The sequence below is a fragment of the Budorcas taxicolor genome, chromosome 19, assembly GCF_023091745.1.
Source record: "Budorcas taxicolor isolate Tak-1 chromosome 19, Takin1.1, whole genome shotgun sequence".
Classification (NCBI taxonomy): Eukaryota; Metazoa; Chordata; class Mammalia; order Artiodactyla; family Bovidae; genus Budorcas; species Budorcas taxicolor.
Genome location: NC_068928.1, coordinates 35,724,701 through 35,739,264, shown reverse-complemented (window position 1 = coordinate 35,739,264; position 14,564 = coordinate 35,724,701). Strand labels below are relative to the sequence as shown.

At 43.4% G+C, this 14,564-nt stretch overlaps 1 protein-coding gene and 1 pseudogene across 8 annotated transcripts in view; one reads left to right on the top strand and one right to left on the bottom strand.

Annotated features, from left to right (window-relative positions):
• Positions 1-2,766: 2,766 nt before the first annotated feature.
• Positions 2,767-7,574, bottom strand: LOC128065429 (60S ribosomal protein L15-like; annotated as a pseudogene).
• A 57-nt stretch (positions 7,575-7,631) lies between these two features.
• LUC7L3 (LUC7 like 3 pre-mRNA splicing factor) overlaps positions 7,632-14,564 on the top strand; it is a 73,595-nt gene continuing 66,662 nt past the window's right edge. For all 8 annotated transcript variants that reach the window (XR_008201013.1, XR_008201012.1, XR_008201015.1 and 5 more), the window contains exon 1: positions 7,632-7,834. Coding sequence is in view for 4 of the 8 variants with exons in the window: in XM_052657683.1 (XP_052513643.1) it covers positions 7,736-7,834 (99 nt within the window). In the remaining 4 variants the exon portion in view is untranslated. The remainder of the gene's footprint in view (positions 7,835-14,564) is intronic.

Genomic DNA, 14,564 nt, shown 5'->3' with positions numbered 1-14,564 from the left:
TTAAATTACCCATGTGCCCTACAATAACTATCGAATCAACGAACATAAATATTTTCTTAAAAACCTCTGGTGCCTGCATGCCAAGTCACTTCAGTTGTGTCTGACTCTTTGTGACCCTACCCACTGTAGCCCACCAGGGTCCTCTGTCCATGGGATTCTCCAGACAAGAGTACTGGGGTGGGTTGCCATGCCCTCCTCCAGGGGATCTTGCCAACCCAGGGATCGAACCCAGGTCTCTTCCATCTCCTGCATTGGTAGGTGGGTTCTTTTACCACTAGCACCACCTGGAAAACCTTAAACAACCTCTACTTATCTCTAACTCCAGTATTCTGCTTGTTATTCTCACATTAAAAAAACAAAACTTTCTCTGCAAACAAAACCTTTACCCTGGCCATAACTGAATGCAACCTGATGGTTATTCATTTCCATTTATCTACACTTTGTCTTGTCTCTAGGGAATTATCTTAACTCCCTGGGTGTATCAGACATGCATTGTTTGCGAGGCACTATTCTAGGCACTGAATATCTTGCTGCAAAGAAATCAGAGTCCCTTATTTGAAAAAACATGCTGTCTAGCCGGGGAGACAAGACAAATAATAGGATGTGATAAACATTATATATACTAGAAGTCCTACGGCATATAGCATAGCGGTTGTCAGTATGGAGATTATAACCAGAATGCTTTGGTTTGTATACCAGTTTTGCCTCTCATATCATCTTGGATCAGTTTCTTAACCTTGCCTCAAGTTCTACATCTCCAAATAGGGATGACAATAATAGCACCTACTTTGCAGGATTGTTCAATGAATTGAATGACTATGTGTAAAGTTTGGATGTTGAAAACACTCTGTGGTGTATTACAACAAGGTTGAGTCAAGGAAAATAGCATCCGATAGCATAGGAGGATAAGTGGTGGTCAGGAGACAAAGATACAGCCAAGTTTCTGGCTGGGCAGATAGTAGTGTCGTTTACTGAGATTTGGATCAAAGAATGAAGATAAAGTTTGGGGTATGTTGATGAATTCATTTTGAATCAGTTGAATTGAGCTTTCTGAAAACACTTAATTACTGCTGATATCAACATTTACCCACTGCCAGACACTATGGGCTTCCCTGGTAGCTCAGAGGTTAAAGTGTCTGCCCCCAATGCGGGAGACCCGGGTTTGATCCCTGGGTCAGGAAGATCCCCTGGAGAAGGAAATGGCAATCCACTCCAGTATTCTTGCCTGGAGAATCCCATGGACAGAGAAGTTTAGTAGGTTACAGTCCATGGGGTTGCAAAGAGTTGGACACGACTGAGTGACTTCACCTCAGACACTATGGTAAATGCTGTACATGAACTGTCTCAGTTATTAATAGTTCTCACAACAACCTTTTAAGTTAGGACCATCATTATCTGAAGCATAGAGAGGTAAGTAACTTGCCCAGAACAGTACAGTTTAGTGACAGAGTGAGGCTGTAAAGTCAAGAAGTTCAATTCTAGAGCCTGTGCTTTCTTTCCTGATTTTCATTTGAGTGGAGATGCCTAGTAACAACAATAAGCCCGGTAAACAGTCATGAATATAGGTATCATATTTCAGAAGGAGTTCTGGGCTGGTGATTTGGACTTGGTAGTCATCAGTAAAGGAGCTAACTAAAATCATGGGGATAGAACTGATGGCCCCAACAGAGCATGTTGAGTGTCAAGAGAAGGCAGCCAAAGACACCCAAAGAACAACCCAATAGTTTATTGATGGACAGAAAAGGAGAAATCCTCAAATGAGACTGATGAGGAGCAACCGGAATAGTAGAAAAAAGGCAAAGGAATGAGAGGGTTTGGCAAAGAGAGAGTGATCCACAGGGTTAAATGCTGCGGAAAGGGCAAGAAAGAAAGGACTGGAAAGTGTGGAGAGATTTAACCACAAGGGGATTGCTGGTGACCATGGAGAGACAAGTGGCAGGGATGGCACCCATACGATAATGGGCACTGCATCACCCAAGAAAGCTGTAGGGCTCATCACGTGCATCAGTAAATCTGCATGGCTATTTTCTGCACTCCTCTTCCATGGAATGTAATTTACACCTGTTGTACTAAACAGCAATTTAGACACTGACATGTAAACTTCCTGAAAAGATAAAGCAAAGACAAAAGCCTTTCTCTTATTAGAAACAAGATATACCATCACTTATAGCTTCCCTGGTGGCTCAGTGGTGAAGAATCCACCTGCAATGCAGGAGATGCAGGTTTGATCCCTGGGTCGGGAAGATCCCCTGGAGGAGGGCATGGCAACCCACTCCAGTATTTTTGCTTGGAGAATCCCATGAACAGAGGAGCCTGGCGGGCTGCAGTCCATGAGGTCACAAAGGGTCAGACGTGACTGAAGCCACTGAGCACGCATGGTTCTTCAAACATTATTGTACTTTAACTTTCATAGTCTGACAATGCATTCATGAAATAATTTGTAGACACCTAGTTTTTTAAAATTTTATTTATCTAGTCATTTATCTTTGACTGTGCTGGGTCTTCGTTGCTGCCTGAGGACTTTCTCTAGTTGTGGTGAGTGGGGGCTACTCTCTAGTTGTGGCACACGGGCTTGATTATCCCACAGCATGTGGAATCTTCTTGGAGCAGGGATCAAACCTGAGTCCCCTGCACTAGCAGGCGGATTCTTAGCCACTGGACCACCAGGGAAGTCCATAGACACAGTTTTCACAGACAAATTAAAAAACACTTTTTAGACATGAATGCCCTGGTTTATCATGTTAAGAATTTCAAACATTACTTATGTTAACAGAAACAGTGGAGTTGGAGTGTACTGTGCCATCTCCAAGCTGCATAACGAGAACCACCAGTGGTACTACGAAACTTGTCACTCTTTCCAAGGCATGGTTCTTTAAACTTGTGGATGTCAGCCCTCGTAAGTCCCTGTGTTTTTGGACTGGTTTGGTGATCCACTGGGTGTTAGGATTTCTTCTGGTAGCTTTATGGAATGAGGATAACCTCAAAGAATCTGTCTGTAGAATCTTCACCAACCCAGTAAGAATCCAGGACTCTCAGAGCCCCACAGTGGCATCCAGCTCACTCCTCCACAATAGAATGAAGGCTTCAGGCAAACTTTAGCCATGATAATCAGGCTTGGTGTAACTGGCACCCTTAGGCATGTGTGGCCAACACAGCTCACAGGAATCTGCTACGTGACGTAACCTTGCTTGGTCCTGTGTCCCAGCCTGCACGCTTTATGAGGCCGGGTGGGGTGGAGGGTCCCGCGGGGTGCAGAGAGCAGGCAGTACTGCCTGCAGCCCACCATGGGGAGAAAGCGCATTGCGTGGGACTGCTTCTTCCTCCACTGCTCCTGGATGTATTTGTAAGTGCCTATTGTGGCTTCCCTCTGAGATAAACTGATGGCTGCCACCAGACGGAAAGGGAGAAACTTTCATTTAAAAGAAAAAGACTGATAATTGCAATATCATGTGACCAATGCCAAAATGTACACGGTAAAATGGCAGCACAAACAAGATGATCAGCTGTTGTGTGTGACAGGCAGCGAACGAGGCTCCAGGTTGGCTTTACAGAGCTGGGGATGCTTGGCATGTGACCTGAGAAAGATGGGTAGGTGTTTCTGGGGTGAGGAAAGAGCATTCCATGTCTAGAGCCGTGTAATGTGATGTGGGAGGAAGCAGGGGTGTTCAGGGTGTGAGGGAATGGTAGCAAAAAGTTGGAGAAGCAGGTAAGATCATGGATGACCTTGGTGTTTCAATTTTAGATGTGGACCCATTGAAGGATTTTGGGCAGGGAAGAGACATAACCAAGTTTACATTTAAAAAGATTGAGGCAGCAAAGCAAATGGAGGATGGCCTCATGGGACCACACAGAAGGCTAGGAAGCATTACAAACTGTGGCTTTGTATCTATATTTGTTCCCCAAAGCTGTCAAAACAAAGCATCAGAGATTTGGGTGCTTAACAGAAATTTATCCTCTCACAGTTCTGGAGGCTAAAAGTCCAGGATCAAAGTGTCAGCAAGCTTGATTTCTCCTGAAGCCCCTCTCCTCGGTTTACAGATGGCTACCTTCTCACTATGCCCTCACATGACCTTTCCTCTTTGTGTGTGTCTACCTGGTGTTTCCAAATTTCCTCTTATAAGGGTTCCAGTCAGATTGTATTGGGGCCTATTTGAAATTCATTACCTCTCTAAAGGCTCTGTGGTCATGTAAGGATGTGAGAGTTGGACTGTGAAGAAGGCTGAGAGCTGAAGAATTGATGCTTTTGAACTGTGGTGTTGGAGAAGACTCTTGAGAGTCCCTTGGACTGTAAGGAGATCCAACCAGTCCATTCTGAAGGAGATCAGCCCTGGGATTTCTTTGGAAGGAATGATGCTAAAGCTGAAACTCCAGTACTTTGGCCACCTCATGCGAAGAGTTGACTCATTGGAAAAGACTCTGATGCTGGGAGGGATTGGGGGCGGGAGGAGAAGGGGACGACAGAGGATGAGATGGCTGGATGGCATCACTGACTCGATGGACGTGAATCTGAGTGAACTCCGGGAGTTGGTGATGGACAGGGAGGCCTGGCATGCTGCGATTCATGGGGTCGCAAAGAGTCGGACACGACTGAGCAACTAAACTGAACCAAAAGGCTGTTTCCAAATGCAATCTCATCGTGAGGTCCTTTTGTGGACTCTGAAAATTTGAACATATGAATTTGCATGTGTTTGTGGTAGGGCACACAATTCAGTCTATTACACTTTGCATTAGCAACATACATGGAAAGGGGTCTGCACACCACAGACTGATAAGGTTGTTTTTCATCTCATCATCAGAAAATAACCAACTCATATAATCTATAAAAGTTATGTATAAACTGGGCATTGTGATTTGTTCATAAGACTACTTTTGGGAATTCCCTGGTGGCTCAGTGGTTAGGACTCTGAGCTTCCATTTCAGGGGACCTGGGTTGTATCCCTGGTTGAGTAACTAAGATCCCACATGCCGCAGGGTATGGCAAAAAAACAAACACAAAGCTTTTCTCTGAATCCATGATGCCCAGTAGTTGATGCTGGTACTGGTTGAACTAGTGAAAAAGGCAAACGAGTGAATCTGTTACCAGCAGTGGTAATACACACTGAACCGTAGCTGTGGCTTCCCTTGGAGCCTACAAAAAACAAAGCTATACAGTAAGACTTGCCTAGGATGGGACAGCGTGGGAGCTCTTGCCTCTGAGATCCAAAGGACAGTGTTTTCCTTTGATTTCATTTGAAATTATCACTACATTTCTGTCTTCCATGGATCAGGAGCTCTCTGGCAACCAGGTCTTACACATCTATCTATATTCTTGCCCACTAATGCAGTTTCTGGTACATGCACATGCGCCGTTGAAGTCTGCGCAATGAATGAGGGAATTAGAAGTTCAGTGGTTAGGTTAACACTTTGGGTGCCACAGTGGAGCCCAGATTAAACCCTTCATCAGGAACTTGAGATCCTGAAAGCTGCGTGATGCAGGCAAAAAAAAAAAAGTTTCAGTGAGCAGAGTCTGTGACTCTGCACTCAGGTTTCCTAAGTCCTGTTTGTAGTTCAAGACATATGCTTTTTTCCCTCTTTTTGGTGGTCTTGGCAGTGGTGAACCTACCAAAATGCTTCACTGAGAAAACAGCCGCCATCAGCTGAAAACTCCCTCATCCCACTGCTACATCTACAAACGGATTTCTTTTTTCTTCTGTAGGTTTAGTGGAGAAAAGGTCCCTTTTTTCTAGGAAAGGCCAATATGCCCTGGAGCCTACAGGGCTTCCCTTCTTCTATCACCTTTCCTTCTTAAGAATCTGGGACTTTAGCTATTCTCTTATCTCCTACCTTCTCCAACACTCAGTTCAGTTCAGTTGCTCAGTCTTGTTCTACTCTCTGGGACCCCATGGACTGCAGCACGCCAGGTTTCTCTGTCCATCACAAATTCCTGGAGCTTCCTCAAACTCATGTCCATCGAGTCGGTGATGCCATCCATCTCATCTCCTTTGTCGTCCCCTTCTCCTCCTGCCTTCAATCTTTACCACCATCAGGGTCTTTTCCAATGACTCAGTTCTTTGCATCAGGTGACCAAAGTATTAGTCTCTAACACTAAACATATTCTAATTTCCCATATTAAAAAAGCCTTCCTTAACTCATACCTCCTTTCACATCTCACCCTGTCTTGCTGTGTCCCTTCTTAAAATGAGTTGTCCATATGCCATTTTACCCCCTCACTGTCCCTTCATTCTTTGATCCATTTCAGTCTGACTTCCAGCTACAGATCCAACGAATTCTGTTTAGTCTTCGCATGCCAGGTCTTTGGCAGACTTCTACGATGTCGGTCACTTCCACCTTCTTCCCTGACTATACTCTTCAGACTTTCCCCTTACGTGTTTGGCTTTCCTTTCACAGCATCCTATGCTGGTTCCGTCTCTACCCCTTTAAAGCAGCATCTCTCAAACGTTTGGCATCTTCAGGACACTTAGTGAGAATCCTGCCAGGTTCGGGTTTACTTAAAGAAATGATGAACATTGCTTCATGTAGTGAAATGGCCTTGTTATATACTACTCTCTCTGCCTTGGATTATTTTCTGTCCACTTTGCTTGTCTGGAGAGCCATCATCTTTTAGGTCTTATTTCCACAGACAGTCCTCTCTGTTACTCTGATATGATACAACCCTATTTTCTGATCATAATTTTTGTTGTTGTTTAGCTGATGATTAAACTTAAAATGTGTTGGGCCTGTTCCACGTCTCACGTGTTATTTTCACAGTAACATCTTATGTATGTAGGGAGGTATTACTGTAAATCCTAATTTCACAGATCGAGAAAGGAAGGTAGAGTGGCAGAGCTGGGATTCCCAACCTAGACGATCTGTCTTTAGAATCCATACTCTAAATGGTGCTAGAGTACTTAATACTAAAATTTATGTTTATTTATTTATTTATATAGTGACTGTCTCACTCTCAAATCCTCAAGGTCTGTGAGAGCAAACACCGTGTCTGAAAGGTTCGGAGCTTAGCTTTAGGAGTTTACCTGGTAGGTACATGGTAAATACTGGTATTTGTTCAGTAAATGAATCAGTAATTAAAAAGAAGATTCCGGTCTGGAAGGCATACTCCTCCCTACACTCCTCGCGACCTTGTAGAAACTGCCTTATCTCTTCCTGCATTGTTAATCTGGGGAGTCGGAGTGGGAGGACTACCCCAGGTAGAAGAGGCGACGAGCTCAGCGGCTAGAAGAACGGAGTCGGAATACGGCAAGAGTGCGATCTTCCGTTTCCTCCACTAGAAGACGGCATAGGGAGCACCGCGTGAGATAAGTGATACGCTACCCGCTACCCTTTTCTCCATTTCAGAGTGGTGTTGAAGCTTCGAGACGTAGGCTCCTACTTCTGTGAAAGAGTGGGCAACGCGGGCCCACGGAGGACAGCAGCGGACTCGGCCACCGTGAGTAGCCTTGGCGCGGCATAGGGCGGCGCCGACGTGCAGAGGCGGACTCCCGGCCTCGGCACGCTCCGCCCCCGGGCCGGCGGAAGCGGCCCGCTCTCAACTCCCAGGTCTGGGCGTGTCCCCGCCGGCGCACGCGCGCGAACTGCATGCTGGGAAGGCGCTCGCGCGGCGGCCATTTTGTCTTATCGGCTCCTGGTTAGAGGAGGCATTTAGGCCTGCTAGGGCGCCCGAGAGGTTCGCGACTGTGTTGCCGGCGTTTTCTTTGGCAGGTGCCAGGGCTGGTGGGAGCAGCCGCCCGAGGAAAGCACCATGATTTCGGCTGCGCAATTGTTGGATGAGTTAATGGGCAGGGACCGAAACCTCGCCCCGGATGAGAAGCGCAGCAACGTGCGGTGGGACCACGAGAGCGTAAGTCCCGCGGGCCTTGGGCCTGTGCCTGGGCGCCATGGGGGAGGGGAACGGCGCGGGCTGGGGCTCGCCGGGGCCTCGGCAAGGTTTGGGGCCCGGCCGCCCCGGGGTCAAGTGTCTGACCCCGTGGCTGGAGGGAATCGGGAGAATAGTCCAGGAGGGAGGAGTCTGCCTGGATCCTTGGCTAAGGGATGATTTATTGTTGTTTAAGTATCAGGGAAGTAAAAAAAAAAAAGACTTGGCAAAATTGAAAAGCAGCTTAATGAGGCAGGGAAACGCGGGAAAGGAAGGAGTATTTTTTTACAGCTAGAGGTTTTGGAGTTTTCACCTCGCTGTGAAATAGGGAAAAGGGCACATTTGGCCGTTATTTGGCTGAGCGTCATATCGTGGCACTATATTCAGAAATGTTTCAGTTTCGACGCTGATATGGGGCAGTAAAATTTTAAAAGAGGTCTTGATAGGGTTCACCGTGATTTACAAATATTGTTTGATAGCACTACGGTCTAGTAAGCCATTCTTGTAGATAATTGTCAAGGCTTTTTCTTCATAGGAAACTCTTTGATCCTCTTAACCCTCTACGGGTAAATGAGTATAAACCCAATTTCACACATGAGACTTGAGAGGCTCACCCAAGATCCTGTCAAGTTAAATGGCGAAACTAAACCTAATCTTTGTAGTCTTGTTCACTTTCCAGTTCTGTGAACATGGTGTGTAACGTTTATTTTAGGTCTTACCTGAAGAATGGATGTATAATTAACTTCACATGCGATTGTAGTCAAACAACAAGATAAAGACAGTTGCTAGTCAAAACATGAAGGAATTGTTAAATATGCTTTTTTTTTTTTGGAAGTTGCTTACTCATTTTAAACTTACGCTTTGGTCACAGTAAGATTTCTCTTTTGCTAGTGTTTGACTAGACCTATGGGGTGTTACCCGATTAGTAGTGTGAAGTGTTACAATAGAATTCTTTGTACCGGTGAAATGGTTAGATAATATCACTGACTCAGTGGGCATGAAGTTGAGAAAACTCCGGGAGCTAGTGAAGGACAGAGAAGTCGAGTGCTGCAGTCCATGGGGTCGCGAAGAGTCGGAGTTGACTTCGCGACTGAACATCAACAAATTCACACATTAGAGGTGAAGCTTTTAAAATCTTTTTCCCCCGACTTTTGGGTTTTTCCTCTCTCCTCAAAATAAAAATAAGGGTAACTTTGTTGCCTGCCTTGACCCTTCTCTTTGTAGGCATTTCTTTGTCAAGATAAAGCAACTTTTTCTTTTGCCACGCAATAAACTTTGCAAAAAGGAAAAGATGAACTTTATGTTTCACTTGATGTGCGAATAGGACATTTATCTATTTTGAATTACAGAGAGAAAATTGCTTTTGATTGCGTGCTCATCAGCTGTAACAGCCTGTTTGCCTAATTGGTTTTGAACAAGGATTGTGGAAAAACGTTTTTCCCTGGTGGTGTTTTATTGCCACTTTGCGTTGGATGCGATGGGTTTATAACGTTAGCAATGATGAAGTTCTCAGAAAAGCAACTTAAGTTTTATGTCATCTCAGTTATAATAAGTCTGCTTTCCTTTCAGGTGCACCCTCCCTTCAGTTTTAGTGTTTCTCACTGATATATAAACTTTTGTCAAAATATTTTATGCCTTTAATGACAGATTGCACTTCCTTTTGGATTCAGGGATTTGAAAAAGTCAATGCTGGTGTTTCAGATTTCTGTCTGCAAGAAAACGTTGGTACAGACCAGGAATGTAGCATGTGGCTTTTTCTAAATAAGTTAGAATTACTGTAGGGTTTTATAAAGCTGAGGAAACTTGTGGAATCACTTCTGGGTCACTTGGTGTTTGTTGTTGGGTGTTGGCTAAAATTCTGGAGGAATGGCCAACCACAGTATATACTGTAAGGGGTTTTTTTTTTGGTGGTGGTGGTGAGGGTTTGTCTGCACTTGGTGGCTTGTGGGATCTTAGTCCCAGTGAAAAGTGAAGTCGTGTCCTACTCTTTGCGACCCCATGGACTGTAGCCTGCCAGGCTCCTCTGTCCATGGCGTTTTCCAGGCAAGAATAGTGGAGTGGGTTGCTATTTCCTTCTCCAGGGGATCTTCCCAAGCAAGGGACCAAACCCGGTCTCCTGCATTGTAGGCAGATGCTTTTACCATCTGAGCCACCAGGGAAGTCCTTAGTCCCTGACGAGGGATCAAACCCAGGCCTTGTCAGTGAAGGTGAAGTCCTAACCATTGGACTGCCAGGGAATTCCCCCAGTATTTTTGCGTTCCAGTTCTATCTGGAAATTTTTCTTTGCCACACTTGCACTAGATGGGGAAAGACATTTCAGCTGGGCAAGGTCCTTTTGTTTAACAATGAAATGGAAACTTTATTGTTAAAAGTAATTCCTAGATATCTGTATTAGCCTGATCTGTGGAATTTGTTTTAAATGCAGAGATGTACTTCGTCAGTGCCCACCCCCCATTCTGATCCTGTAGGTCTACGGAAAGGCCCCTGAAATCTGCATTTTTAAAATGGCATCTTTATGCATTCTAAAGCTTGTAAACGACTGCTTCCTGACCTACTTTCTCGGCACTATGTTTTTAAATGTTGAACTAGAAACACTTGGAGGAAACTTTTTTTTTTTAAGTGAAGGCTGTACTGTGATGCAGAGTATTGACCTTTCACTTATTTGTAAAGACATGTAAGTAACCACTCAGGGAAAGTGCTTTACTATACAGGTGTTTCCAGCTTTTGTAGATTGTTACCTTTTGATCTGAGAGAAATTGGTTTGTAACTAAAGCCATCGGCTTTAATACTGTTCCAAGGATTCATTGACACACCTCTCTCCCTCATTGATTAATATTTTACATTTCTTTGTTTTTTTTTACTAAGCAATTTGTTTCCTCTGCTTTATTAATCCTAAACAACCAGAGTAATGAGGAAAGCATGTGATTTTTAACTGCCTAGGGTGAACACCTTTCAGTTATGTCCACATGGGAAGATTTCAGTGTTAGAGAAGGCATTGGTAGCCTTTGGATAATCTGGAGTTGAGATTGTAGGGAATTGTAACTAACATCTGGTCTGGAGCTTTTATTATTAAATTTATACCACGAACTTTGTAGTTCAAATTGAGGATTTTATTTTGTCGTGAAAGTCACTCAGTCGTGTCTCTTTGTGACCCCATGGGCTATACATTTCATGGAATTCTGCAAGCCGGAATACTGGAAGTGTGTCGTTCTCTTCTCCAGGGGATCTTCCCAACCAGGGATCGAACCCAGGTCTCCTGCATTGTAGGCGGATTCTTTACCAACTGAGCCACCAGGGGAGCCCAAAAGTAAAAATTCTTTTAAACTATTAACTCTGATTCTAATATATAAAACGAGACCTTGTTCATCATTTATCGAACTCTTGTATGCCCTCTGTTCAGTGAACACTTAATAATTTATGAGGGGAATTGAAATAAACGTTCTTTTCTGAAATCTTCCCAGTGTTAACAGATACCATCACACCGAAAGTTGTTTGGAAAAGAAGAAACAGTCAAGGTTACTGTCCACAATTTTTATTTGTGGCTTTTTTTTTTTTAACTAAAAAAGGTATTCAGAATCTGAAAAGGAAACCAGAAGCAACAAAAGCAAAAAATTAGTAATTATAGTGCATGACATCTACAGGTGTTTTGTTAGTTTTAAACCATAGTCATCAAAATGTTTTTTTTCTGCCATAAGTGTAGACATTTCCTGCCTCAGTGTATAGTACATGCTAAGTGTTGGGCTTCTTGGAATTTCCAGCAGTCTCTGTGTAATGTATATAATTACTGTTTGCTTTTTCTCTCCAAAACTTATAAACAGAAGTGAGTAGTGGACTGGACTCTGTGTATCCATGTGTGTAAGACACATTATCAGTATATGACTAGTATTATTTCCTCTGTATCTCTTACTACTTTCATTATTTTGAAGCAGTTTTATCATTTCAGCCTTAAAGACATGTCTAAATGTGAGGATGATAACCACAGTATTATCACACTGAAAATATTAAAGTATTTCCTCAATCTTTGATTGATTGCTTCTGGAAAACCATATGTGTCTCATTAGACTTTAGCCCCCCACCCCCCTTTTTTTTTTTGGATGCCCCATGTAGCTTGCAGGATCTTGGTTCCCAGATGAGGGATTGAACCCAGGCCCTCAGGCAGTGAAAGCTCGGAAGTCCTAACAACTGGACAACCAGGGAATTCTGTGTCTCATTAGACTTGATTTCTTAACAAGGGGAGAAAGTAGCTTAAGTTAGTATACAGTGCTTCATTGTTTATGAAATATGTTTAATTTTCCATTTCTTGTAAGTTAGGAAGTTCCTTTGATTATTTTACAAAAATGTATCACTTAAAAATCTTCTTTATATTTGGTTGCAGTCAGTCTTCGTTGCTGGGCATGGGCTTTCTCCAGTGGCGCGGAGTGGGGACTCCTGCAGAGCACAGGCCCTAGCCACTTGGGTTTCAGTAGTCGCAGCAGGCAGGCTCAGTGGCTGTGGCACATGGGTTCAGTTGCTCCGCAGCATGTGGAGTCTTCTTAGCCGAGGATCGAACCGCGTCCCCTGCGTTGGCAAGCAGATTCTTATCCTCTGTGCCACCAGAGGAGTTCTGAATGTTTTTTTTTTTTTTATAAACCTTGTTAAAAGTTGGGACTAAATGACTTTGGGAAGTAATGGAAGCCTTCTTAGCAGGAGAGAGAGAGATGTTTACTATCCCTGCTGTTGCGGAAAATTGATTAAAATTTTATGAAAACTTTGTGTAGGCAATAAAAACAGTGAACTGTGATTAATTACTACGTTAGAAATTGATGTTACTGTTTTATGTTCCCTCCAATTTAGGCTCATTAAAGTGATTTTTTTTTTTACAGAAGTAAACTTGGCTTATGTAAGTATGCATGCGTGTGTGCATGCCAGGTTGCTTCAGTTGTGTCTGATTCTTTGCAACCCTATGGACCATAGCCCGCCAGGCTCCTCCATGGGATTCTCTAGGCAAGAATACTGGAGTGGGTTGCTATGCCCTTCTCCAGGGGATCTTCCCAACCCAAGGATCAAACCTGAGGTCTCTTATGTCTCCTACATTGACAGGTGGTGTCTTTACCACTAGCTCCTCCTGGGAAGCCCGTATAAGTATAATATATAATTAACAACTTTCACTTATACTGTGGAGTCTTTCCTTGTAGGTACAGTGTAAATGTACCTTAGTTTATTTCATGTAGATTACGTCGAGTTCTTTTACAATTACCAACCAAGCTACAGTGAACACTCTAGTACATAGAACTGAATCACTTGTAGGATAGGTTCCTAGAAAGATGACGACTAAGTTAAGTGCACATTTTACATTTTGATGGATGTTGCCAGGTTGTCCCACAGCTCTAGTAATGTTTGGAGTGTTCCTTTTTCCCAGCAGTGTATCTAATGCCAGATTTTGTTTTTATTTTTCACTTTGTTTAATGTGGTGGTAACTCACAATTAAATTTTTCTAGTCAGATTCCTGAGATTGTTTGTATCTGCATTCTCTCAAGTGGTAGTGAAAAGTTTGATATTGAACTCTTCTGGTCTTTGCTATTACCTTAATTTATCAAGAGAATCACAATTATGTTGTGATTGTAGTCCTGGCATGCTGCAGTCCATGGGGTCCCAAAGAGTAGGACGCTTACTTAGCAGCTGAACAACAGCAACCACAAACTCTGCCCTTCCCCCCCCCCCCCCCCCCCCCCGCCCCCTCTTCTGAGCCTCTTTGGTTATCAGATTGTTAGGTCCATGATGGACATTTAATAAAGACTTACTGAATAAAAGACTGTTAATATTTTTAGTTTAACATTCTCAGTCTCTGGGAAAGATTAAAGCAAACAGTTTAAGCAGCTAGGGTTTATTGGGGAGAGTCACAGCTGTTTTCGTGCACCGTCTCTTTACAGCAGTATCTTAAGCAGAGTTGGAGAGTAAGAGCATACAGAACGAAGAATTAGGAAAATAGGTTTTAATCTGTATTTTGTAAGTAGCCTGATGCCTTCTTGAAACACTAATACTTCGGCCACCTGATGCAAAGAGCTGACTCATTTGAAAAGACCCTGGTGCTGGGAAAGATTGAAGGCGGGAGGAGAAGGGGACGACAGAGGATGAGATGGTTGGGTGGCATCACCGACTCAGTGGACACGAGTTTGAGTGAACTCTGGGAGTTGGTGATGGACAGGGAGGCCTGGCGTGCTGCAGTCCATGGGGTTGCAAAGAGTTGGACACGACTGAGTGACTGAACTGAACTGCCTTCAGAGCAGATCATGTGGTTGATTTCATCTCAGATGGAGTGATAGGACTAAATTACAGGTAGAGCTGCTGGCATATCTTGTTTGATTGTCTTGAGTGCCTAAAGACATATCTAAGAAAGTAATGGGTATTTTAAAAAACAGACTGATTTGCCCATTTCTCTCAGTAAACATACTAAAATTTACAGTCCCACTATGAAATAGTTATTATCTCCTTTTTTTGTATTGAGAATACCAAGGCAGAGTTACAGATTTAGTTTTTCATAGTTGAAAAGTGGCAGCAAAATATCAAACTGTTTTGATTCTCCAAGCATACCGATATCCACTTGCCTATTTTCATACTCTGCTGAGTTTGTCTTTTCATGCCTAGAATGTGTTATCATTAATTTCTGAACTTAACCAGTTCAGAAACTTAACCAGGTTAAGCTTTACCACCTGACATTCCTGACTAAATTCCTATT